This window comes from Citrus sinensis, chromosome 1 (genome assembly GCF_022201045.2).
Source record: "Citrus sinensis cultivar Valencia sweet orange chromosome 1, DVS_A1.0, whole genome shotgun sequence".
NCBI lineage: Eukaryota > Viridiplantae > Streptophyta > Magnoliopsida > Sapindales > Rutaceae > Citrus > Citrus sinensis.
This window is the reverse complement of record NC_068556.1, coordinates 24,631,398-24,658,051: the sequence shown is the minus strand read 5'-3', so window position 1 is coordinate 24,658,051 and position 26,654 is coordinate 24,631,398. Positions and strand designations below refer to the sequence as shown.

The 26,654-nt window shown below is 35.2% G+C and overlaps 3 protein-coding genes across 7 annotated transcripts; 2 read left to right on the top strand and 1 right to left on the bottom strand.

The window, feature by feature from the left end:
• The first annotated feature begins 1,233 nt into the window (after positions 1–1,233).
• Positions 1,234–5,427, top strand: LOC102616434 (probable receptor-like protein kinase At5g18500). Its single transcript, XM_006488679.4, has 8 exons — positions 1,234–1,647; positions 2,321–2,969; positions 3,074–3,178; positions 3,343–3,465; positions 3,570–3,740; positions 3,951–4,080; positions 4,362–4,574; positions 4,811–5,427. The coding sequence occupies exons 2-8, from the start codon at positions 2,341–2,343 to the stop codon at positions 4,934–4,936; spliced, it is 1,497 nt and encodes a 498-aa protein (XP_006488742.1). The 5' UTR covers positions 1,234–1,647; positions 2,321–2,340; the 3' UTR covers positions 4,937–5,427.
• A 2,158-nt stretch (positions 5,428–7,585) lies between these two features.
• Positions 7,586–11,197, bottom strand: LOC102616730 (pto-interacting protein 1). Of its 3 annotated transcripts, none has more exons than XM_015533507.3 (7): positions 10,931–11,197; positions 9,701–10,081; positions 9,464–9,590; positions 9,020–9,293; positions 8,363–8,495; positions 8,131–8,217; positions 7,586–7,917 (listed from the first exon to the last, which is right to left on the bottom strand). In XM_015533507.3, the coding sequence occupies exons 2-7, from the start codon at positions 10,031–10,033 to the stop codon at positions 7,801–7,803; spliced, it is 1,071 nt and encodes a 356-aa protein (XP_015388993.1). In that variant the 5' UTR covers positions 10,034–10,081; positions 10,931–11,197; the 3' UTR covers positions 7,586–7,800. The 3 variants fall into 3 exon arrangements, with proteins under 3 accessions (XP_015388993.1, XP_006488744.1, XP_006488743.1); XM_006488681.4 differs by having other exon boundaries at positions 9,701–10,073; XM_006488680.4 differs by having other exon boundaries at positions 9,701–10,050; positions 10,931–11,195.
• Positions 11,198–20,234: 9,037 nt separating this feature from the next.
• On the top strand, positions 20,235–26,597 carry LOC102617236 (squamosa promoter-binding-like protein 1). 3 transcript variants are annotated; one of them, XM_006488684.4, is made up of 11 exons: positions 20,235–20,405; positions 20,650–21,477; positions 21,748–21,929; positions 22,745–23,400; positions 23,732–23,806; positions 23,898–24,005; positions 24,096–24,213; positions 24,390–24,531; positions 24,717–24,867; positions 25,167–25,805; positions 25,921–26,597. In XM_006488684.4, exons 2-11 carry the CDS (start codon positions 20,891–20,893, stop codon positions 26,377–26,379), a joined length of 3,117 nt encoding a protein of 1,038 aa, XP_006488747.1. In that variant the 5' UTR covers positions 20,235–20,405; positions 20,650–20,890; the 3' UTR covers positions 26,380–26,597. The 3 variants fall into 3 exon arrangements, with proteins under 3 accessions (XP_006488747.1, XP_006488746.1, XP_006488748.1); XM_006488683.4 differs by having other exon boundaries at positions 20,236–20,396; XM_006488685.3 differs by lacking the exon at positions 20,235–20,405 and having other exon boundaries at positions 21,236–21,477; positions 21,765–21,929.
• Positions 26,598–26,654: the final 57 nt, after the last annotated feature.

Sequence of the window (26,654 nt, the reverse complement as noted above, 5' to 3'; positions counted from 1 at the left end):
AGTAGTAGTATCACAAGCATTTTAGAATGGATGGTGAATTTCAACTGTTTCAGAATTGGATATCAAATCCTCTTTTGTTAGTGAATTCTGTTTATTTATATGAAAATTGAAAATGATGATATTAATTCCCCTTTCTTCTTCCTTTGAATAGCTAAAATTCACTGACAAAAGGATAGTGGGCTTTAAATGTTCATTTTAAAAACAATAAAAGTCTAAATATTCATTAAGACAAATACTAGACAGCCTCTGTGTTTTTTTTTTTTTTTTTTTCTTTTTTCGATTTTTCTTTTTCTTCCTTGCATGTAATATACACTTTCCTTGGCGTCTCACACAATGATATTGAGGACTTTCGTAGACAAGATAATATTTTGTCCTAATTATAAGCAATCCAGGACCACCACCAAAAGACTAAGCCAGTAAATGATAAAATGCAGAGTAGTTAGTTAAATGTCCAAGGATGACAAAGCACTTTTTCTGACTCTGAATTATTTGTATCTGGTTGATTCTAGTATTTGCCTCTCAATACCAACAATGAATAAAATATGATTCCTTTTATGGGAATTTTCACCCGTTACAACTTATACCCATTAAAATAAATGATAAGAACTTGAGAAGGCAGTGAAAATCTGATGTAAATTTTCTTTTTGTATTTTTGGGTTGTTTGGTGGTGGGGACTGTTGTTGATTCTTCGATGTTCATTTCATTTCATTTCAAACCCTTCAGTAAATATATTCACATTTCCGCATCTCAATTTTCTTCCCCACAAAAAAGGGCAAAACCAAAGATGATGACTGATGGGTCATTTTTGGGCACATAAGTCAATCACAAAACCTGGTATGCGGGGTGGTGGCCAATCTGTTTCTTTGACTCTAACGTCCTAATCCTATTCTAAACTATATTATTATTATTATGTTAATACCAAGTTTCCAATTTCGCTAGCAAACGCATTGTGTATTGAAAAAAGTGAAACTTCACAGGACTCTAGGGAAATTTTTTTGAGAAATTTCATTATGAGTTTTGAGTAAATTAGGTGTCGAGTCTGTTCAATTTGACCTTTTAATTTAACCTTTTCTCTAACTTACGCTTATCACGCTGGTTACTTCTTTCCTGTAATCATAATCCACATCATTTTGATTGTATTAATTTTTAATTATATATTAATTAATGTTGACTGCAAAAGTTTCTTTTTTTTTGTGACTTTGATAAAATTATAATTTCAGGAAAAATGCTTTCAATATTCCAAAGGTTCTGATTATTTGTCACTATCAAGAATGAAAAATAGTATTTTTTTTAATTTGAATTTTAAAGAAACGGCAACGAAGGCTTCAAACTCTCTCTTATGTATGCTTCTCGTTCACTGATATATAATGTGAGGCATTTCTTTACTTGTTACCTAACACTGACAACTTCATTTTTTTCTTACAAATTTGTGGATACCCACAATGGAAACTCTCGCAAAAGCACTTAAATTTGGAAACTTTGACAATGTCTTTGATCTGGGTGTGTCTGAATTTGCTTATTTTCAACTGGGTTTGTGTTTGTTTTGCTTAAACCGAGCTAGCGCTTGAATTTGATTCATTTTTTGACGGGAGAAAAAAAATAGATTGCTGCTTGCTGAAGGAGTTGACTCAATCCAAATCGAATCAGGTTTGTGTTCTATTTCCAGTTTGTTGCAGTTGTTTTTGGGATTTATTGGGGTCCCTTAACACTGAAAGTTTTGATCTTTATTTGCTGTTTGTTTGATTATGTCAAAATGATATGTGAATTGTATGTGTGTGTCGGCTGTGCTGGTATTGAAAAATGCAACGTGCTTTTCCCTTTTAATTATGATTTTTTTTTATCATTTTTTTAAAAGTTTGGTAGTCGGTGGAGTTGATTAATGGAGAATTATGAGCTTCTTTAGCATCTTCCTCTTTGGATTTTGAGAAGTTAAATGTGGTTCTAATTTTGCTTTTCTTATTTTTCTAGTTCTCTGTTTTCTCTCTCCATACTTGTTTTGGCACCTGTACCACAGTCAGCTTTTTATTTCAGCTTCCCCCCCCCCCCCCCCCACCTTTTTTTCTGTCTGCTTATGTTGATTCCTTTAGGATATAAATCAAATAGTATGCGATGTTATCCAACTTTGGATGTGGGTTTTGTGTGAAACTTGTTGATGAAGGGCATCCATATTTTGTTTAGAATTCAGGTTTGTGTTATTGTCTGTTTAAAGGAACCTTTGAAAGAGCATTTAAGCTTAATCCCAAACCCAAGTGTTGAACCCACCAAAATACTTGTGGTTCATACCATGTTTGCCGCTTACATTTCATTTTTGATATTGCAGGTGTATTGGCATATATAGAAATGGCTTCTGATCTTAACAAGAGTCTATCAAAGACTTATATTGGTATGCAGTTGTGGGTGCTAATTGTGATCTGTTTGGCTGTGGTTTTTGTGGTTATTCTTGGTGTATCGTTATGGCTAACATTTCGAAAGAAGAAATCGAGAAGAGCTAATGACATGCTCCCAGTGAGCCGTTTCCCTGTTGTTTCAGAGGAAATTAAAGAGATAAGAGTTGATCAAGTTTCATCCAGCAATGGTGGTTTCTCTGTGCATAATGAAAAGTTCAATGATAGGGAATCAGAGAAGGAACTGATTCCCCAGGAGAATGGTGATGACAGTGTGCAATCAGGGTCTTTCAATAATTTAGAGAAAGATGTTGTAGGGTCTCAGTTGGGTGAAGAAGGGGGTAACGGAAAGGTGTCTACCTTTAGACCATCATCACATCCTTTGACTGCACCTTCACCTCTGTCCGGCCTGCCTGAATTTTCACACCTGGGCTGGGGTCATTGGTTCACCTTGAGAGACCTACAATCTGCAACCAACCGGTTTTCAAAGGATAATATTATTGGTGATGGGGGATATGGAGTTGTTTATCGTGGTCAACTGATGAATGGGACTGCTGTTGCAGTTAAGAAGCTTCTTAATAATCCGTAAGTTGCCTATGAGCTTACAACATTTTATCCTTTCCCTTTTTCCTGTTAGCCACCTATTGCGTGTGGATTTTAATTGATCATTTAAACTGATTTTCTTATAGAGGACAAGCTGATAAAGATTTTAGAGTTGAAGTTGAGGCAATTGGGCATGTGAGGCATAAAAACTTAGTTCGACTTCTGGGATACTGCATTGAAGGAACCCAGAGGTACAAAATTCTTTGTATTCTTTCATTGATTTGCAAACTTAGGTGGATTGCCTTCACTTAGCTATTTCTAAAGTGGACCTAATGGATGGCATGTCCAGAATTTACTGGGCGGAGTTGATATGGTCTGTGTTCATCCCTTTGCCTTTTTGCTGCCAAAATTTCAGGATATTGGTATATGAGTATGTCAATAATGGCAATCTAGAGCAATGGCTACGTGGAGATATGTGTGATCGTGGATATCTTACTTGGGAGGCTCGCATGAAAATTCTCCTTGGTACTGCTAAGGCGTAAGTGTGCTCATTCCCTTTTTCCTTCTCTCCCCATCAGTCCTCCCATAGCTGAATCTGAGTGCTTAACATGTCTTGTTGGCGATCTTTGTAATATATTGCAGGCTGGCTTATCTCCATGAGGCCATTGAACCGAAGGTAGTGCATAGAGACATAAAGTCAAGCAACATACTGATTGACGAGAACTTTGATGCTAAGATATCTGATTTTGGTCTAGCCAAACTACTGGGTGCGGGAAAAAGTCATATTACGACTAGAGTTATGGGAACCTTTGGGTGAGTTCTCTCTCTCTCCCTTACCTCCAGTTGCCTTGCAAATCCGGCGATGCAATAGTTCATTTCTTTTCTTCCCTCACCCCCCTCCCAACCATTCATTCAGTATTGCCAGTGTTCCTAAGGTTGATAGATTAGTTTGGAGAAGGTAAAATATCCTTGTTTAGGAAATAATCATCTTGTTTTTCATTTGATTCTGGAGTGATTTTTCAGTTACGTTGCTCCGGAATATGCCAATTCTGGTCTTTTGAACGAGAAGAGTGATGTTTATAGCTTTGGTGTTGTGCTCTTAGAAGCAATTACCGGAAGGTATCCGGTTGATTATGGTCGCCCTCAGTCTGAGGTATGCAACAAACATCTTCTTTTCCAAATGAGTGTTGAAATTTGTAGTGCTAGATATGCTGCCCTTGTTGATGAGTAGTTCTTGATACAATTCATCACATGGTGATGAGTTTTAAGTGTGTAATTCCTATGACACAAAAATCATTGGGAGTTTGTTATAGCTCCATCAACTGTCATCCTGCTGTGTACATTATTTACTATCTTCCTCATAATTGAACTTCCTGTATAAGTAACTCAACAATTACAAATGCCTTGACAAAATTCTGTTGGTGGTTTCTGTAGGTTAATCTGGTTGAGTGGCTCAAGATGATGGTTCAACTCAGGCGCTCAGAAGATGTTGTAGACCCAAACATTGAGACTAGACCATCAACAAGTGCCCTTAAACGAGCGCTTTTAACTGCTTTAAGATGTGTTGATCCAGATTCTGACAAAAGACCAAAGATGAGTCAAGTGGTTCGCATGCTTGAATCAGAGGAATATCCTATTCCACGAGAGGTTTGATTCTGCCCCTTTACTCTTGAGCAATAAGTTGATTAAGAGGAATAAAATTAAAAACTGTAAATATGTAATGAAAGGAGCTTCCTTTTCTAAAAAAAAATTAGATTTTGATAGAACACCTTCACCCCCTACTTGACAAGTGACATGTAGTATGCAATTTTTTTATTTATAATTGAAGTTCAGAAAACTGTTTAGAGACAGACACTGATATCTATCCTGCTTTGGATATTTAGGATCGAAGACGCCGAAGGAATCAAGCAGGGGCCTCAGAGGCTGAGTCTCAGCGGGAGAGTTCTGACACAGACAAGAATGAAAATCCTGAGTCAAGATTGAAAACTAGAAGAAACCAGCAGTCGTAGAACTTGGTCCAATTCATTTGTAGAATCTGAGTTTGAGTTTAAGGCAAAGGTCTTTTCTTACATTCTTTCGACCTTCCAAAGTCTTAAAACAGCCAAATATGGAGATTAGAGGCAGGAAAAGGAATGGGGCAATTGAGGGATGTCATATAAGCCCATTCGGTTTTTAATATTTACTTCTTGAAGAGAGAATTACTTTGTATCTGAAAGCTGCTTTACTTTCTAGGAAAATCTTCTTGTTAGCATTTACACTGTACAGGTCTTTTGTTGGTTTCTATATAAATATATTTAAACCTTAGAAAAAGTTTTCTTTCGGGTTCTAGGTGCTTATTTCATTTAGAATGACGTTTGATGGATTGCCCTAGTGGCAAGAAGGGGGAAATGTTTAAAAATGAACATTTTATTTTTGAGTATGCGCGAGTATCCAGATCTTGGTGACTAATGATATGAACTCAGTCGCAAACCAAGTTATTAACCAAGGCTTTGTTGTTTTAGTTTTTCGGTAGTCATGCTTTCAAAGTTGAGCTATTAAAGAATTTAGTAAGAAGTATTTGGTAAGTATTGATAGCGTAGCTGACGAGTTCTTACAGTTGTCAACTATGCATCCTTTTTGACAGCATTCATTTTACAGTCGAGTGGTTTTTAAGCCACTACACCACAGATTTCCAAATAGGGACCCCCAATCTTGCCGTTGGGTTTAATACACGAAGCCTTTGTATCATTGGGTTTGTCTTTGAGGCAAAGCATGGTTGATGGAACTTGCTGCGATAAACAAGCAAGACAGTAGCTTTTCATGCAAGGTTCATCACCATTCCCCCCCCCCCCCCCCCCCCCCCCCCCCCCTTCTTTTTTTGGGGGAGGGCATTATTGAATGTGCCTTTTGAAGAGGGCACATTAAGTAGGTGGCATGATTTGTAGGGGTGGGCATTGGTTTGGTTTAGTGTGAACCAAATTGAACTGAACTATATTATAGTAATTTGTTTCGGAGCATAAAAACCAAATGGTTCAGAATTTTTGAACCATTTGATTTTTTATTTGATTTGGTTTAAAACTAAACCAATTTGCAGAACCAAACGATTCAAGAAATAATTAAAATTTAAATTAAAAAAAGAAGAATATTTAGGTAAAGAAGTTAATATTTTTATTTGTTAGTTAATACATGTGATTATATATCATAGCATACACTTTAATTTATTCTATTTAATTGTTGGTGCTTGGCTAATGACTCACTTTGACTTGAAAAGATAATGTAGGCATTGTGTATATGGAAGTTAAAGGATAAAGAAACGGTGATTGGGAGAGTGCCACGTTGGTATTAGAAGTTTGAAGTTTCTTTTGTAATATGTAGTAGATTTCTAAATTATTGTTGGACTCATGTTAATTTACTATTTTTAAATTTTGTTAAGTTGTTTATCATTTATAGATTGATAGAATCAAAATTATTGTTGTAGTAATGTTGTATTATTATTATATCATTTTTTATTGAATAATGAATATACTGGGTGAAACCAAACCAAACCAAATCAAACTATCAAACCCAACTGAACCAAATTGAATTAATTTGGTTCGGTTCGGTTTTATAATTTGATTCCTATTTGATTAATAAATTCATGAACTATTTAGTTTTAGTTTGATTCAATTATAGGCTTGAACCGAACCAAACTAAATTATGTCATGCTATAAAAAATGATATAATCAAATGTTTGGCATGCTTACTTGGATTGGACTAATGGATTAAATTTTGAATTTAATCCTAAATTCATGGGATTGCTAATCCTAATTTTCATGTGGGTTTAGTTGGGACTAGATAATGTCAAGAAAAATATTTGTCCATTTATAATATCTTCCATAATTTATTACACCATTTTATTTATAACTTAAAAATTATTTATTTATTGTTTTTAATTAAGTAATTTATTTTTTATTCACGATTTACTTAAAAGTTATTAATTAATTTATTATTTTAATAATTTTATTTAATAAATGATATATCTCATTTGAAATGAAGTATACTTTAAATAATTTATACTTCTTTATTTGTGTGTATATTTCTTATTAGTTTTATTTTTAATTAATTATAATATTTCTTGTTAAATATCTATAAATAGTTGATATTTAAATTCAAATATTAATGTAAATACTATTTAATTTCATGTAAATTTAATTTAGCACAATCCAATATGATATTATACTAAACATAAGTCAACACTATATATAATCCAACCTAATCTAATCCATTCTAATATAGTCCAATTCTAATAGCTAGTCAAATCCAATCCTGTTTGCCAAACATAACCTTAGTGTGTTAAGTTGGCAAATAATTATCGAACAAATAGTTTAAAGTATATCTTAAGGATAAAGATTTTCTCATGATCTGACCTTTCATGAATTTTTAATGATCTTATGTTATATGTATTTAAGTGATAGAATATGGATAAAATTTAACTTCTTCATTTTCTTTATTTATTAACTACCAATCACTCGTGTGTATTTTTACTTCAGGAGGAGATGAGATCATGAGAGAATTCTAATCCATATCTCAATCATTCAAATATTTTGAAGAAGTTTACAAGTTGCACAATTATGAAAGTCAAGATGCAAATGCTGAAACAATTCGGCTTAACAAGAAGCTCCAGTAAGTGATTCCGAATCTCTTAAAAAACCTAAAAGGAAGGGGTGATCTTGTCACTTGCATAATTGAATATATATGAGAATTCGATGTAAGCACAAGGAAAAGCAAGAAATCTCTCAGGCAAGTACCAAAAGTTACATCGATATTCCCCATTTACAAAACAAATTTCAATGAAAATGCATCCAAAGAAATTTGCATAATTGAATTATTGGTGGCAATTCACAAGTGTAGTAGTTCACTTTGAGGGACCTGAACGAGTGTTCAACAGAGGCTGGAGGGCTTTGAGTACGATACCCATATTTGGACGAAAATCAGCTTCATACTGCACACACAAGGCAGCAACAGCAGCCATCTGTTCCCAGCATGTTAGAAGAATAACAAATTGATTACAAAGACTGAATACCAATCAAAATCTGAGAGAATAAAAGTTGTCCAATAGTCGATTAAGCTCATTTGATTACATTCACAAGCCAACTGACCATTCTAATGGGCAATGCCAGTTTATATTAAACTCTGCAAAAGAAATGTTCGAGCATTCACTGGTTATAAACTTTTTCTTCCTTACCTTTGCAATTGCCTTGGGAGGGTATTCTCCACCGAGTTTAGTATCAACACACTGCTTCACCTTATCTTCACTGAGTTTCGGTGTTGCCTAAAACAATTCAAAATTACAATAATCAGCTTGAATGAAAGCTTTGAAATCAATGATCTCTACCTACCAATCATTTTGAAGATGAAAAATATGTGTAAACAGAAAACTAGTTGCTGGAAGAAAGAAAATGAGATGAAGTTAGTACCCATGTTACAAGGCTCTGCTGTCCCCGTGGCAGGGTATGATCAACGGGTTTTCTCCCGGTTAAGAGTTCCAGCAGGACAACTCCAAAGCTATAAACATCACTCTTTGAACTCATCTGTCCAGTCATAGCATATCTGCATCCAAAATCATGAAACTTAGACCCAAGAATTTCTTGGCACTTCACAAAATACAATTAAAAGGAAGACAATTTGCCGAATCAAGGTTTCAAGTGTCAAAGTAGTTCACACTGTGAGTCCATTGACTGCCTCATATTCACATGTTTAGGGTGGTGGGCAAAAAGCCTGAAGGTTCCAGGTGTTAAATGTACAAACCAAAATTTCCTTTTCCCCATCTTCTCCCACTAGCACATCATCTACTTTTGCAAGCCAATAAGTACACACATTGATATTATTGTACAAGATGAGATAGTTTATATTTGTTGCAATCATCCATGTAGTGGCTATTTCCATGCGGGTGGGGGCACGGGGGTGGTAAAAGGAAAAAACTAGCAAACGGTGCCAGCCTAAGCTTGACTTCTGTGTCTTAACTTGCAGTTGGAACATCAGTACACATAATGAAATTTAAAGTTCCATTTTAACGAGATACAAACAAAGAAAGACGGAAAGCAAAACATTTGAAGAGCAAAAGAAGAGCTTACTCTGGAGCATGATAACCAAAGGTTCCAAGCACACGTGTGGAATGTAGACGAGCTGCTGCATCAGGGGCTTGATTTGACAGATCGAAATCAGAAATCTTAGCAATATCATCATCAAAAAGTAGTACATTGCTGGACTTTATATTACGATGGATGATACGAGGCTCAGCCTTTTCATGTAAATATTCAAGTCCCCTCGCTGCTCCAACAGCAATTTTAACTCTTTGTGCCCATGACAAGACTGGACCTGGCTTCGCCCCTTTGACACCTTTCTTTCCTATTTCCACAGATCGAAAAATGTTAATTTGATTACCAAGGATAGGAAAGAACATCAGTAATTTGAAAATTCCAATAATACTAAGCTTTCTCACATATGAACCATCACACAGAAACAATAATATGATTTTTGAAGTCATTTCCCAAATTTATTTATAGAATAAAACTTACCATGGAGAATGTCATGAAGAGATCCTTTAGAAGCATGCTCATAGGCAAGCACACGAAGAGGTCCATCAACATAATAACCAACAAGCTCGACAACATTTTCATTCTTAAGTCTTGATACCATGGAGACCTATAAAAGTATAAAGTCACGGCGGCAACAATTATATCTAAATCAGAAAGCAGCACGCATTGTAACGTGATAAAAGCAAAGCAATGAAGATAATGTTTCAAAGGCCGAACCTGTGCTAGAAATTCTTGGTCCGGTTGCTTACTGGAATCGAGCTTCTTGATGGCTGCAGCACGCCCACTTCTTAGAACACCAAAATACACTCTTCCATATGAACCCTCACCAATCAAAGAATTTGTACCAAAATTATCCGTTTTCTCCTTCAGCTCGTCCACTGAAATGACAGGGACAGCTATAGGTTGAACAGTTACAGTTTTCATTTCTTTTGCTGGAGCTTCTTTCACGTAAAAACCTCCAGGGTTACCGGCTGGGTTATTTGGCACAAATGGTCCGTTTTTAGAAGCTTTACGGATATCATCTTCTTCACAGCAACCAAAGCAGCTCATGATAGTTTCTCCTCAGTCTAGATAGATAAGCCAAAGTATTCTATTTAACTTGCAAATGAAGAAAATTCAGCACTTGCAACATGATTACATCAAATAAGGGTGACATAGATTTCAAGAGCGCATTATCACTAACAGAATTCAATTGTTCAAACTCTGTTGGAGATTCAATAGTAACCCAAAAAAAGAATGAATAATTTACCCAGATTAATGTTGCTTTTTGAGTTCATAAGGCACAAAATATTAATGCTAATGAACCAAACCATTTTGAAATGTCATAATCACAGAGCATGGGACATGAATAATGACCATGTGGTGGTTCTCAGACTCAACCGGGTGGCAGGAAGTTCTAAATTAATATTAGAACGATTATTATTTTTTTAAAATTATTCGACACCTAAGTTAAAATTGACACATTGAATTAATAAAAGTAAATCCGTTTTCCACCATATAAAACAGTAATAAGTGTAGCGAATCTTGTCATGATCAACCACGTCCAGTAAGTATCATCCAAATTAGCCACCCAAAAGAAAAAAAAGGGGAAAAGAAAGAAGATACATTATCAACCAGAAAGCCATATCAGTTACGAAAATTTCTTGTAACTAATACAAAGGCAATATTACAATACTATATATTTCATTGCCAGTCAAACTAATACTTGATCAATCAAGAAAAGAAAAGTCAGCTAAAATATTGTTGTTTACAATAGTTATTCATATGAAAGGAAGCCAGAGAATCATACAATTAAAAAAGGAAAAAAAAAAAAAGTAATTTATTTGCTCTGTTTTCTCTGCAGACAACATAAAGAAAGAAAGAAAGAAAGAAAACATGTGAAAGCCAAGTGCGCAAAAGGAAAATGATAATCAAAGCAAGAGGGAAGAGAGCGGAGAAAATTCTCACCTCGCAATGAAGAGGACGATTTTGGTCGTGATTTAAGGGGTGGCTGAAGTGCACAAGATGATCAGATTCACGGAGAGAGAGAGAGAGAGAGGCGTTGGTTCGACTTGGAGAAATTAGAGAGAAAGTTCAGTTGATTGAAAAGAGATTAGGAAGATGCCTTGCAAATTTGTCAAATTGGCAGGAAATTGTCCCTATACCTTCTTGGCAAAGCTTTGAAATTTGTCTCTGACTCATTACTCTCTTTTGTACTACCTTCCGACGTTACATAGAGAACCAAAACGAAAATTCCGCGTTTTACCCTTTCCTTTTTTTTTTTTCTTTTTTTGACTAATTACAATTAGACGACGACGACCATTACTGTTGACTTTTGGCTACAATTATTTATTTATTTATATAATTAATTGCAGACCCAGTCATGAATGATACTGGCTGGCCAAAACAAGGAGATATGAGCCACGATCTTAGTTAGTACCGTACTCGAGAAGGAGTCGTAGTAGTAGTGTGTTTGCCAGTGCCCCTGTGCCAGTGCCATATATCATTTCTGTTCCAGTTTCTGTTACTGTTGGGTCAAGGAAAGAGAGAGGGGAAAAAAAAAAAAAAAAGGGCCAGAATGGATCAGAAAAGAGCCCCAGAAAAAAGGGCAAAGGGAAAATGGAAGGCTGGTTGGCACTTAGCAATCGACAGACAACACAACAGGGACGAGACTTGAGTTGAGTGCTTTAAAGCTTAATAATACATGACATGCATGCATATTAATGAATAAATAAATCTTATGCCTACTCGAAAAGCAGCAATGAATATTCGTACTAGTAGCGTAGTATGTTTGTGCTGGAATTAGCTGGCGCATGTAGTTGAAATTATCAATTACATTACTGTTACATCCCACTTGGATTTTGATTACTAGTTTGAATTTATTGTTTGTACTCTTTAACTCTTTATGTTGTTTTCTCACACAACAATTATTATATTAATTTTTATTCTATGTACCTTTGATATTTCATTCATTCTAAGAAGCCATCATAGGAAGCAACAAGCTTTGTTCCTCAAATTAATTTGATTGACGATCTTCTCTCCATGTTCTTCTTTTGATAATTGATATACGTAAAATAACTATTATTGGATTTGGCTCTCTCTCAGTGTCTCACTCTCGTCATAATCAATAAAGAACATCGACATAATAAATTAATAAAGATTCTAACTTTTTTTTTTTATGTGAGTCTTGCTAAGTTACATTTATTGTAACTTACATTCTAAGTAAAACAAAATAAAAATTACACATGCACCGACCTGACCCACCACTCACATCATTATTTTTACATATTTTAGTTGAGATGCAAGTCGCAAGAAATGTAACTTAGCAAAATCTTTTTTATATTGACTAACACTGACACTTGAAGTCACACTCCAATTTCAGTGTGTTAACTTTAAAATCACAGCAGCTATATATACGTATATGGTTACTAGGCGATCATTTTTGCTACAATATTTTGTATAGGTTTGGTGGTTCTTCAAAAAATCAAGATTCCGACCAAACATTTGTCCACTTGTTTTCACGATGTTGGTCTGAATCTTTGATATTTTGACGGACCGCCCAAACCTAAGTAGGAAGCAGGAATCTTTGCGTTGGGTATTTGGCCCAGAGCTTGTTTTCATGATGTTTTGTTGCAATCAAAAGTTAGCCCTGTGACCAATGGGCTGAGCCACGATTGTACACGCTAGAGCCGCCCTATGTTGTTGAGATTAATTTAATTATGAATGAGTGGGGGCCGTAGGGGCTTCTAACACCCCTTTAAAATCCTCTTAAAACCCCCTCCTGTACGTGTACCCCATTGTAATTACATAGAAAACTCATTCTCGTCTAAACACACCCATTTCCAATTCCACCCTCACTTTTAAATCACTGTTAAACTCGACAAGGATTCCAATTTTTTTTTTTTTAAATTCTTCTTCTTCTTCTTCTTCTACTTCTAAAAGTCGGAAAGCGGGTGAACTTCTTAGTCGTTTGAAGTGTGTAACAGTCTGCTATTCTACTAAGAATAGCAACAACTTCCACATTCAAAGCAAGAAACTGGCAGCTTAACCAGATTTGACAATAATATATTGTTGAGAGGGATGAAGATCAACATCACGAAGAAATCGAAGAATTTGATCACAACGAATCGTAACACTCCATTCGTCAAGTTTTTGCGATCGATCTTATTATTTGCAATGAAGAAGCCTCCTGAAGACAGAACATATCTTACCTAAGCTCTTGTCCCCCCCCCAATCAATAGCAAAATCCAAAAAGATGATGCAAGTTGATTGGTTAAAAATGTCAATTTATTGAACCAGAGTTTTATTAGGATTTTAAAGGGGGTGTGGGGCTATTTGAGCCCACCAATTTACTTCCTACAGTCTACGCCCTTTTTTTTTTAATTACAAATCTTATTATCTAAATATTTTTTAAAAAAAATTAATTAATCAACCATTTCTTCCCTTTCTCTTCTCAACTTCATAAATTTTCATCAATTCATTCACATATATCTTTTTAATTGTAGACAATTGTATCGCTAATTATGAGAACAAAATCCACCGTTTGGAAATGAGTATTAACAAATTTCTATCAGCCATAAAAATTAATGAATATTAAGAAATTAATTTTCACCAAAAATAAAAGCTAACGAATATTAAAAAAAAAAATTCTTATATATAGAAAGCATGAATTATAGATCATGATATATTAAAAAATGTTAAAAATAAATTCAAAAGAGAGAGAAATCCAGTATTTAGTTTACAAAATATGAGAGTGAAGATAGAATATACAATTATAAGGTGGGGAAAAAAAATGATGAGTGATGAATAATTTTAAGATTTTAAATTTTTAGTAATAATTTGATTTCTTAAAATGGATGCAGAGAGGGATTTAGTGAATTCAAGTTGTTCTATTCTTGTTAATACCACCACTCGTTATGAATACCCCATCTTCTGTCTTATGTAGACCTAAAAAATATTAGAAGAAAATACACAAAATCAAAGGAAATATAATTTTAATACATAACCCACCACCACCGTCACCGTGTTGAGTTTTGAATGAAAAGGACAGGAAATAAAAATTTTACTCTAATGATTGAATTTCTCTTTTCCTTCTACTTTCTAATTTGTCAGACATTGATTAGGTCTAATAATTACATATACCGTTATACGTTGTTTTTATAATATTCTCTGCAATTCTAAGGGCTCGTTTGGATTGTTTTTTAGGAGTATTTTTGAAAAGTTTAAAAAGTAAAAAATTAATTTTGATATTTATAAAATTTTTATAAAGATTATTTTTAGTAAAATCATCCCATTCATGAGTAGTTTTTTAAAATTTGATTTTAAGAATTATTTTTATACTTAATCTAATTATATATATATATATATATATATATATATATAAACTCTTTTATATATTATAAAAATCCAAATATTACTTTAAAGAGATTATCACCACCACCACCATCAATTATATTGAGATAACAAAATAAAAAATAAAGTTAATAATAAAATATATTTATTTTAATTATCAATTATTATATGTAAACAATAAATAAATAAATATATGTATATATTTAAATAAACATTATTCAACAGTATGTTCAATTTCGTTATTTATATTTTTATAGCAGTTTTGATAATATGATTTACGAAATATTTTTGAACTCTGATGGTCAAATCGGCAAGCAGCCTCTACCAAGGTCAAGACAACTTAGGTTCATTTATCTAGGGATGGCAAAAATTCCCACGGGGACGGGTACCCTCGGGGATTTTCCCCATTCGGGGAGGGTACGGGGATAATTTTATACCCAATTTTTTTTTCGGGGAGGGGACGGAGAAAATTTTTTACCCAACTTTTTATTCGGGGAGGGGACGGGGATGAGGTGGAATCCCCATCCCCTACCCATTTCCCCATTTTAATTTTTAATTTTATTTTTATTTTTAAAATTACTAATAAATAAATAACAAAATTATAAATATTGTTAAAAATAATAAATATCAAAATAGTTGTATGTTGGGAAAGTGGTCACCCTTTGCCGGGAATTAGTTGAAGAGTATTAATTGAAGTTTTCACCAACTGTTTATTGCTTTGATTATACTGGTAGTAGTTCTTCTACTAGATCTACAGGGGATTCTTATAAGAAAGCAACCAAATGGATGACAGATTTTGATGATTATGTAAACAATGGAGATTGTGCAGTTGTTGCAGATGAATTAGATTCATATTTGGATGAGAAAGTTATACCTCGGATGGAAGATTTTAATATTTTGAGTTGGTGGAAGACAAATGCTTATAGGTATCCTACATTAGCTCGAATTGCTAGAGATATTTTGGCAATTCCAATTACAACAGTTGCTTCTGAATCAGCTTTTAACACTAGTGGTAGAGTTGTGAGCCCATACCATAACAAACTTCATCCAAGCACATTGGAGGCTTTAATGTGCTGTCAAAGTTGGTTACGAGCTTACAATAGCGGTATGAGTTTATTTTAATATGATTAATTTAAAATCGAAAATAAAAAAAAATATTAAATTATTAGTTATTCGGGGACCGGGGACCCTCGGGGATCCCCTGTTATTATTCGGGGAGGGGATGGGGATTCTCTCAAGCAATTCTAACGGGGACGGGGAGGGGACGGAGACATATGCAAAATATCGGGGATGGGTATGGGGAGATTGGTCCCCTCCCCTCCCCTCCCCATTGCCATCCCTACATTTATCCCAATATTTTAGTTGGTCATAATTTTGGAGTCACTATTCAAAAATTAAAGATGTAGTATTTAAAGCTATTGCAATTAATATGGATATTACGGTCAAATGGAAAGGGGGGGGGGGGGGAAAAAAAAAACACTTTCTATTAATTAAGCTTTCCTATTCTTGGTCCCAAGTTTCCTTTATGGCTTTTTTTTTCATAAAGATAATGAAAAGGGAACGACAAAAACTAAATTGGTTTGAAGGTGACGCCAAGCTTTGTCCTAAAAAATGAAGAATAATATTTGTCCTAAAAATTATCGCGAATGAACCGAGCCACTTGTTGTTTTATCGTTTCCTCATTACCAGCCAACTTGCTTTTTTCTATTGGGACCAAACCAATGCCCATATATTCATTTTAATATATATATATATATATATATATAAAATGAACAAACATTTATGCTCGATGAACTAAGTTGTTCATGAACTAACATTTATGCATGCTCGATGGTATGGAGAATATATATATATATATATATATAAAAGGGTTAAAGTTTAGATGAGAAGCAACTTTAATTCCTTAGCATTAGCGACTAGCAATGTGTTTGAAGTTGACCGTATAAGCATCCATCCATCGCGGCATCGCCCATGTGCTTGCTGGGTGTGCGGTAGTGGAGAGCAATTAATGTTGATTAATTAATAGCCGAATAGGAATAGGAGGACGACGACGACGGCCCTAGCTAGCCCGATCAAAAAATCTTGAGAGAAAATTAATAAATTAAAACGAGAAGAGAAGTTATATATAAATAAAGTAGAGGGACATGCCTTTGGCTCCATCCTTGCACAATGCACCCACCATTCACGTGAGCTGCCCAACCATTTGGTCTGCAGGGACCGCATCATGATCGATCATATGTTATAGTACTACGATTAATTCTATTCTAAATCTCCATTTAGGTTTTGTAAATTCCTCGTCAATTTATCAGAGACGCACCATGCCAAGTATAATATGATTGGTGTATGGATAAGTGCTGCAGCCTCGAGACTGTCATTGCGAACAAAAAGAGACCTGCTGAAGCTGCTGTACCCATGATCATCATGGATCATGATAATGATGGAATATTTACCATCCTAAATCGAAAATAAGCTAATTAAATAAAAAAAATGATGATATTGATGGCTGACCCATCAGCTGACAGACACATTGATTTAAGAGAAACAAAATTACCAACAGCGGCATCTTTCTGGTTGAAAAAAAAAAAGAATTGGATATTTTCAATATGAGCCTTTTTTTTTTTGGCTTTTTATTACTAGTGTAGCTACACACACTCATAGTAATGAGAGTAGGGTCCCTATTTTGTAGATAGAGAATTTTAATTTTGGAGGGCATCACGTCTTGTTTTGGTAAGTACAGGATATGTTCTTGTCGCCAACCATAAGGCCACAGTCCAATCCATACTCCATATGTAGTCTTCCCTTGGCAAAACGGAATCAGTAAATGACATAAACGGAATTAGTACAGGACGAGGTGACATAAGCATGCAACTGCACCGCTTCACTACTCTCGCATCTCTGTCACTCTGTCTGTGTAAAGATTAATTTGGCTATATATATATATATATATATATATATATCAAGGACTCCCCAATTACAGTTAAAAACTTTCTCAATTCTTTTTTCTTATTTAATTATTATTATTATTATTGATATTAAGATTCTAGTTAATGAAAGATTTTGACATGTAACTAAGATGTGATTAACTAATTACTTTTATACTTTTTTTAAAAAAAAACATAATTAATTAAGAAACCTCATACATACATGGTATACAGATAGCTAATGCTTTTTAGTTTGAGTATAATCTCCTTCTTTTTAGACTAAGATATTTACAAGAATAGAATCAAATCTCAACATTAATCTGATCTGAATTTACCCACGTTTTTTTTTTCTGGTAATCAATCTTCTACCTTGACCAATGAGTCAATGACCCACCACCATCACAAAGATAATTAGTTTGGATTTTTGTAAATTATAATCCCTTGATTCATTTAAGTTTGGCTAACAAAATTACTTAAATGCGTCGCGTAGTGAGAGGCCAAACTTTTTGTCCCACAGGGAGTTTTAGGAAAGTAAGGGTGGTAGCTTCAAAATCTCTTTCTTTCTTCTAATCAAACAAGCATTGTGAGGGCAGCGGTTCAAGCCCCCACAAAAGTATTTGTGGGGGCTAACGTGCTTATTTGTTTAATATTTTAAAAAATTTCCTCTCCCTCGTGCAATACGAGTGTAGTATGGACATCCCTTTTCTGTAAGGGATTATTTATCTGGGCATGTACTTCACAGAATTCAATGTAATAATATAAGTCTCAATCATGTATTTCTGATTGTAAATATCAGTGTAATATATCTGCTATAATAGCAGTTATAAATATCTGTGTAATACAGTAATATGATGATTAATCAGTATTCAAAAAAAAAAAATCAAACAAATAAGGGCTCCACCGAACTGATGACTATGAATAGTCTCAATCACCTTGTCCTGCTCCCTTCCTCCTCTCAATTCTCAATATTGTTGCCGTGAGTATATGATGACTTTACAGTCTTGCGGAACTACAGCAGCGCAAATATTTGCAGTCACACTCATCACTTTTGTTTATATTTTCTATTTGAGTCAGTTGTGCTTTTAGTAGTAGCTCACTGTTATATTCACCGACATAAGTAAATTCAGCTATGAGAATGAAACCATAAACTATTAAATATATAACTACAAATTTATAGACACTTAATTAGCAAATGTTCGTTGCGGCCAAAGAATAAGCGAGTATTTGTATTTTATCTTTTAAACTAATTTAGCTTCTTCTTCTTCTTCTTTTTTAATCTTTTCTTAAGTTAAAAATATGTTCATACAATTACAGTTAGCACAATGGGTCATCAAGTCATGTTCGTGTCTGAGTTAAATTTAGGTCAACCCAAACACGACCCATTTAATAATTGGGTCAAAATTTTGAAACCCTAACCCGATACGAAAAATAAACAATTACCCAATAATCCGCTTAGTGTTTGTATATTTAACAAAATTTATATAAAATATTCGTACACTATTGACACTCACACACCAAATATTACACATTTATACTATTGACGTTCTAAATATATATAAAAATTTTATGAAAGAAACAGTGTATATGTTAATTCTTCAAAAAAAAAAAAGAGAAAATCATGTCTAATAGTTGAGTTTTGATAATAAGAACCTCTAAATTAAAGCTCTGTTTGGTACAATTTTTTAAGTAGAGTTTTTATTAGAAGAGCTTTTATAAATAGAGTTTTTACTAAAAAAAAAAATTAGTTGTTTGGTTGTCAATAAGAGTTTTTATTACAAATTTATGAAATTACTTTAATAGGCAAGTTTTTTAAAATTATGTTATGAAAAATAAAATAAAATAAAATTGTCAAATAAGTAGAGATATTTTAACATTTTAAAAAAAATTTCAACATGTACTCTCAAAAGTCTAAAATTTAAACTTTTGTTAGTAGAGACAAAATAGTTTATTTAAGTTTCAAAAGCTCTATTAAAAAAACAACGAAATACCAACAAAAAATATGATAAGAGATTAAGGGATTAAATAAGTATTTATGATTATTAAATAAAGTCATAACAAACAGTTACTAATTTAGAATAAAAAAATATAATTGTGTTATTAATCAAATAAATAAGTCAAGAATTTTAACCTCTAATACAATAAAAAATTATGTCAAATTTGTATTCAATTCATTTAATAATAATATCAAATTTTACTTATTTATGCACATTTATTTATATCCTATTCACATGGAATGACCGATTTTACCAGCTCGCATACGATCACCATTCAATGCTTGTCATGTACTAACTAAATAATAATAATCACTGATTTAATTGATTTTCTTTTGAAAACAAAAAGTGATTTAGACTTTGTTGTGAGGCAAACGACGTGAAAGGAGTGGCATCCAAATCTGTTTCTGTTAGGAACGTGTGAGATGCAGTGTACCACTTTTTTTAACTTTTTTAAATTTTAACCGAAAAAAAAAAGAAAAAAGAAAAAAAGGTGTGAACTTAAAATGTGAAAACTGAAAAAGTGAAAGTCGTTGCTCTTCTTCTCGTCGTAGAGGGGCGGGACAGCCTGACAGGTAGCAGAAGTGACGCGGTGAGACAACCAACAGTTTAACCGCAACAAACAGTTAAGGATTCCTGCCAATGACAATTTAACACGTATTATAAACTCACCACCTATTTCGGCTTTCACAATGATAGTAACAAAGTCACGGTGTGTCATGTGTGTGTGCGCTCTTTCTAGAGAGAGAGAGGGAGAGAGAGAGGGAGACTCGAGACTGAGTGCGAGGGACACGGTGTGTGTGTGTGTGTGTGGGTGGGCCTTAGATTCCAATCCAAAATCCAAAAGTTTGCTTCGCGTCAATCAAATAAATAATAATAAAACGAAAAACCACCAAATTTCTTTTGAAAAAAGAAAAAAGAAAAAGAAAAAGTGTATTGTATTGGATTGGATTGTATTGTGCCGCCTACTGTTTTGTATTGTATGTTATGTACTACACTTACTTCTTCTGACACTGCTCTTTTCTTTCTCCACTAAAACCGCATTTATTTTTAAAAAAATATTAAATTTCAATACCCTCTCTCTTCTTCTCTTTCCTAACTTTTTCCTAAATTTCCCTAGCTTTCCTCCTTCTGTTTCTCTCCTCTCTAATTTTTCTGCAGTTCTCTCAGGTCAGAAAGGTTGAACTACTGGCTAACTGGGCAATTTCTAGGCTATTCTTCTTTCTTTCTTTCTTTCTTTCTTTTTTAATTTTTTACTTTTGGTTACTAATTTTGCATGAAAGTTGTGTGCTTTTGAAGTTATTGAGTTCAAAGTTGTTGTCTTGAGCTTATTATGATGTAAAATTTCGCTACTTTCAAGTATATTGCAATTCTGGGGTCTTTGCTTCTGTTGATTAGTGGGAAATTTTGGCCATGTGGGCAGCTCTTGTTTGGATCCATGGATGTGCCGATGTGCTGTTTTCGCCTTGCGGGTTACCTTGGCCGTGGACTGGATGTTGAGTAACAAATTTCTGAGTAGTTAAGCTACTGCCTTGTGGAAACAAGTTTGATCCCTTTTTTTTTCTTCTTCATTCGCTTCTTGTACTTCTTCTTATTTGTGCTTGTGTTGGTTGAATTGGAATCTGGTTTATCTGTTTATCCCCTTTTTTGTGGAATCATAATTAATGGAGGCTAAATTTGGGGGCAAGGTTCAAAATTTTTATGGGCCGGTGGTGTCGGATTTAAAAGCAGTTGGTAAAAAGACCTTGGAATGGGATTTGAATGATTGGAAATGGGATGGTGATCTTTTTACTGCTAGCCCTTTGAATTCTGCACCATCAGATTGTAGAAATCGGCAGTTATTTCCCGTTGGGCCTGAAATACCGGCAAATGGGGCTCAGTCGAATTGTTCATCCTCTAGTTCGGAGGATAATAATGTTGGGAATGAGAAAGGGAAGAGGGAAATGGAGAAGAGGAGGAGGGTTGTGGTTGTTGAAGATGACGAATTAATTAATGACCAAGGTGGGTTGCTTAATTTAAAGCTTGGTGGGCGGGTTTACCCTGTAACAGATGGGGATGCAAAGAGTGGGAAGAAGACTAAGATTGTTGGGACTACTGCAAATCGTGCGGTTTGTCAGGTGGAGGATTGTAGGGCTGATCTAAGCAATGCCAAGGATTACCACCGGCGACATAAGGTTTGTGATATGCATTCAAAGGCAACTAAAGCACTTGTGGGAAACGTTATGCAGCGATTCTGCCAGCAGTGTAGCAGGTGAGTGGGTTACTTATTTGGCCATATTTGTTTGGATAAATGAATAAGGAAGTCCATAATTTTTGTGAATAATCAACCGTGGTTAAAATCAGTAGTTGCTTTCTTGTGCACATCCTCACTGAGTTAAAACAAACAAAATTAGTTCTGTCGACCTGTAATAATTTGTTAATGTTGTTTAAATTTGAGTAATTCAGCGTTGATTGTTGTGATAGAGAAGGATTTTTTTTAGTTTTCTCCAGTTAGATGCAACTTGGTTATACTTATGGGCAGGTTTCATGTTCTTCAAGAGTTTGATGAAGGGAAGAGAAGTTGCCGGAGGCGGTTGGCTGGCCATAATAAACGAAGAAGGAAAACACATCCTGATAATGTTGTCAATGGGGGCTCCCTGAATGATGAAAGGAGCAGTAGCTATTTATTGATTAGTCTGCTGAGGATACTTTCAAACATGCACTGTAAGTATCTAATCTGCTGATTCTTACTTTTCTGCTTCACTAAGATGACAGAAATAGGTTGCGTAGATGGTATCACTGCTATTGTGTTATTCTGCACTTATGATTACATATGAAATTATTGAGGACTGCTAGCACATGGTTTGCCAAGTTACACCCCATTACCCTTGTGTCAGAAGATGCTGTATGAGTTTTTGACTGATTCTCATGTGCAGAAATTTAGAGAAGGCTACTGTTTTAATTAGGTTATACAAAATCTTAAAATGACTATAATGGTTAAACTTTGGAATTCATAAATTTATCATAGAAATCTTACATATTCAAGGACCATAAATCCACTATGGTACTTGGTTTGTAGATAGACACTTAAAATTCTAGTCACCATGCAATATGTAGTCTTCTGTCAGGATCGCATCTTTTGTTTTGTTGATGGCAGTTTATTGAAGATTGTGGCCTAGTCTTAGGAATATTCTAAATTATTTGCTTCCTGATGTGGATTGTTCATTTTGTTGATCTTCCTCAATCAATAATAACTTCCATAGATCAGCCAACTTCTCTGTAATCTGATAGTGCACCGTTTCCTCCCATGATTATTATCTTAATCTTTAGGCAAATCTATACCATATGATCTAGGACGGTTGGAAGGGTAATTCATATTATAAATTCCTGTAATCATGTAATAGTGCTAACATTTAATCTCATTTTACCTTTTTGTCTGTTCATCAATGTGTACCTTTTCCTCAAACACTTTCCGCTTCAGCTGTCATTGGTAGCATATATATTTTGACTGCGCAGATTTTTCCTTCTATGAATTGCAGCAAATAATTCTGATCAAACAAAGGATCAGGATCTCCTTTCTCATCTGTTCAGGAACCTAGCTGGTGTAGTTGGTACCAGCAATGTAAGAAACTTATCTGGGTTGTTGCAAGGATCCCAAGGCTTGCTGAATGCTGGACCGTCTAATGGGAATGTTGAAAAGGTACCGGATCTGGTTTCAACTGGTCCTGAACCTTCTAGGCCCTCTACTTCAGCCTGTATGACGGATAATCGCATTGGATTCTCAGAACCAATGAGATCTGTGGGCCAATGTGGGACTGTACCTGCTTCTGATTTATTGCAGAAAAAAATATCTACCAATGATGCTCATAGTGGAAGAGTACAAGCTCTATCAGCTAGCCAGTCCATAGAGATGTTTCCGTCAAGAAGCAGCTTTTCAGCCAAAGCAAATGAACCAGAAGCTACGTTTGGGAGGAGCAAGATGAGTAATATTGATTTGAATAATGTCTATGATGATTCACAAGAACGTGTTGAGAATCTAGAGTTATCTCATGCCCCTGTAAACCCAGGCCCTGTATCTCTTTATTCCCCTTTATGGTTACATCCGGGCTCTAACAAGTCAAGTCCCCCCCAGGCTAGTGCTAACTCAGATTCAACTTCTAGCCAGTCACAATCTAGTTCCAGTGGAGAGGCTCAGGTACATTATTTATTACAGTTGCATATCGTCGCTTTTACCTTTTAATTGAAATGGGATATTGAGGAGGCAAGCAGAATGCTCAAGTTTATGGAATTTCCATTTCAGGGGTGACCACTGTTTATGGCTCAAACTCAGCTCTACATTGATTCTTTAATATTTTGTATTTTGTATCAACAATGTCATTCCGGAGTATTGTTTGAAGTTCTTGGTTCTGTTGCACTCTAAATGAGACAATAGTGATAAAGCATGCTTCGGTACAAGTATCCATGATCATTACCTAGGCCTCAAATGATTGTTTCTCTTGACCACTCTCTCTTTTTTCATTTTACAGAGTCGTACAGACCGGATTGTCTTCAAGCTCTTTGGGAAAGACCCAAATGATTTCCCTCTTCTATTACGAAGACAGGTATTTTCTAGGTTCTTGTTCGCCTGCAAAATTCTATTTGATAGTTTTCCTGATAGATAACTAAAATTGGTAGAACATGTTCTATTTTCAGATCCTTGATTGGTTATCCCACAGTCCTACAGACATTGAGAGCTATATAAGGCCTGGCTGTATTGTACTAACAATATATCTTCGCCTGGGTAAACCCACTTGGGAGGAGGTATGCTGCTATATAGTTCCTGAAAGAGTGATTTGATGATTCTTGTTTAGAGAAAGGACAACTAGTTTTTCTAACTGCTTTTGTTTACAGCTTTGTTGTGATTTGGGCTCCAGTTTGAGGAGGCTTCTTGAAGGTTCTGATGACTCTTTTTGGAGAACAGGATGGTTATATGCTAGGGTGCAGCATTCTGTGGCATTTATATATAATGGTTTGCTCTCTCTCTCTCTCTCTCAATCTATCTGTCTATCTAAGCACGCATGTGCGTGGGGGATGAAAGAGCTTTAAAGAAATCCCCTTTCATGTTGAGCTGGGAAAACTTAGAATTCTGCTGTGGTACTGCAAGTATAAGACAACATTTTGTTCATTTTTACATCTGTGCTGCAGGTCAGGTTGTTTTAGACACACCTTTACTTCTTAAAAGCCATAAAAGTTGCAGGATCTCAAGCATCAAGCCAATTGCTGTACCTGTGTCAGAGAGAGTTAAATTTGTAGTTAAAGGCTTCAATCTTTCTCGGTCTACCACGAGGTGATCTTCATCTTCTGTGGATGCACCATTTTATTAACTTCTGTTGTTGTACCGAGTAGAATAGGAGACAATAGCATCTCATGTTTCAGTGTCTTTCTTTTTCTCTAAAATTAGTATAATGGAATACTCTTGAAACTATTCCATTTGCTTCAAAATTAAAAAGTCTTAGTATATTCTGATTTCAGGTTACTCTGTGCCATAGAAGGAAGTTATCTGGTCCAGGAAACATGTTATGACTTGATGGGTGGTGCTGATACTGTTAATGAGAATGATGAGCTCCAGTGCCTCAGCTTCCCTTGCTCTATACCAAATGTCTTTGGAAGAGGATTCATTGAGGTTTGTGCATCTTCTGGTGTTTCTCATCATGAACCGAAGTCCTTGTATGGTGTTAGCATGAATTCAAAGTTGTAGAATACAGAGATTAATTATCCAGTCTTTGTTCATCACGTGCCATTGTGCTCTTTTAAACTAATGTATTTCGTTTCCAACATCTGAATAGGATATCGACTGATGGCTAATAGAGAAAAGGCTAGTGGGGTTGGGTACTAGAAAATCATTGTTTATTCATCTTCCATTCTTGTCTATATCCCCTTTTATATGTCTGACGTGAGGTTTTTGTCATTTGATTCTATCAGGTTGAAGATCATGGTCTCAGCAGCAGCTTTGTTCCATTTATAGTTGCAGAGCAAGAAGTGTGTTCTGAGATTTGCATGCTTGAGAGTGCAATTGAGGCTGCTGAGATTTCTGACGACTTCCAGAAGATTGCTGAGAAGACAGAAGTAAAGAATCAAGCGCTGGACTTTTTACATGAAATGGGTTGGCTTCTTCACAGAAGCCACATGAAGTTTAGGCTGGGTCACTTGCATCCCAACTTCTACTTCTTCCCTTTCAAACGGTTCAAGTGGCTGTTGGAATTCTCAATGGAACATGATTGGTGCGCCGTAGTGAAGAAACTCCTAGGCATTCTGTTTGACGGAACAGTTGATACAGGAGACCATACTTCCTCTGAGCTTGCAATATTAGAGATGGGTCTCCTTCACAAAGCAGTCCGGAGAAATTGCAGGCCTATGGTGGAACTATTGTTAAATTATGCCCCCGATAATGTATTGGATAAACCAGGATCTCGGCAGAAGCAACTGGTGGACAGGGCTCACAGCGGCTTTATTTTTAAACCCAATGTTATTGGGCCGGCTGGATTGACTCCACTTCATGTTGCAGCATGTAGGGATGATGCAGAGAATGTGTTGGATGCCTTAACTGATGATCCTGGATCGGTATCGTTCTGTCTCTTTCTGAATCTCTGATTGAATTTGTGGTTTTGCATAATTTCTTCTTATTTTTCCATGTTTGGGCCTCTTCAATAGTGCTTATATGAATGTTCTTGTTCAGGTGGGGATAGAAGCTTGGAAGAGTGCCCAAGACAGCACAGGTTTGACCCCAAATGATTATGCGAGTCTGCGAGCCCACCACTCATATATCCATCTAGTGCAAAGGAAAATCAACAAGAAATCATCAGAAAGTGGGCGTGTGATCCTAGATATACCTGGTAGCATTGTTGACTGGGATTCCAAGCAGAAACCGTCGAACGGGAATAAATCATCTCGAGTTCTCAGCTTGCAGACTGAAAAGATCATGACCAAAGTGACGCAGCAGCAATGCAGGTTTTGTGAACAGAAGGTGGCTTATAGAAACATGAGATCATCACTGGTATACAGGCCTGCAATGCTCTCAATGGTGGCCATTGCAGCTGTCTGTGTTTGCGTGGCACTGCTCTTCAAAAGCTCACCCGAAGTTCTTTATATTTTCCGGCCATTCAGGTGGGAATTGCTCAAGTATGGGTCTAGTTAAGGTAGTTATTATACTTATTAGTTCCTGCAGGCAGCATGCTGGACTTTTTTCTCTTGCCCTCTTTTTTTGTTTCCTCCTCCTTCATATGAAGCGCTAGAAGTCCTGCTTATTTGTATGGATTTAGAAATTCAGAGGAAAAATAAGTACTGTATATGTGTTAAGGATAGCTCATTTCAATTATATATACAATGAAAGTTGGATTGATATCAAAGATGAAAGATATTTATAGTGTCCAACGCCAGTGTCAAGAGTATAAATATTAAATTAATTATAAC

Bases quoted from the DNA above. Each gene is read 5' to 3' on its own strand.
- LOC102616434 (XM_006488679.4), top strand. From the start codon at position 2,341: ATGGCTTCTGATCTTAACAAGAGTCTATCAAAGACTTATATTGGTATG. The intron at 3,466-3,569 runs GTAAGTGTGCTC...AATATATTGCAG, and splicing joins CTCCTTGGTACTGCTAAGGC to GCTGGCTTATCTCCATGAGG. The intron at 4,081-4,361 runs GTATGCAACAAA...TGGTTTCTGTAG, and splicing joins ATGGTCGCCCTCAGTCTGAG to GTTAATCTGGTTGAGTGGCT.
- LOC102616730 (XM_015533507.3), bottom strand. From the start codon at position 10,033: ATGAGCTGCTTTGGTTGCTGTGAAGAAGATGATATCCGTAAAGCTTCT. The intron at 9,294-9,463 runs GTAAGTTTTATT...CTGTGGAAATAG, and splicing joins TCTTCATGACATTCTCCATG to GAAAGAAAGGTGTCAAAGGG. The intron at 7,918-8,130 runs GTAAGGAAGAAA...TGCTGGGAACAG, and splicing joins CTCCCAAGGCAATTGCAAAG to ATGGCTGCTGTTGCTGCCTT.
- LOC102617236 (XM_006488684.4), top strand. From the start codon at position 20,891: ATGGAGGCTAAATTTGGGGGCAAGGTTCAAAATTTTTATGGGCCGGTG. The intron at 21,478-21,747 runs GTGAGTGGGTTA...ACTTATGGGCAG, and splicing joins TTCTGCCAGCAGTGTAGCAG to GTTTCATGTTCTTCAAGAGT. The intron at 25,806-25,920 runs GTATCGTTCTGT...GTTCTTGTTCAG, and splicing joins TAACTGATGATCCTGGATCG to GTGGGGATAGAAGCTTGGAA.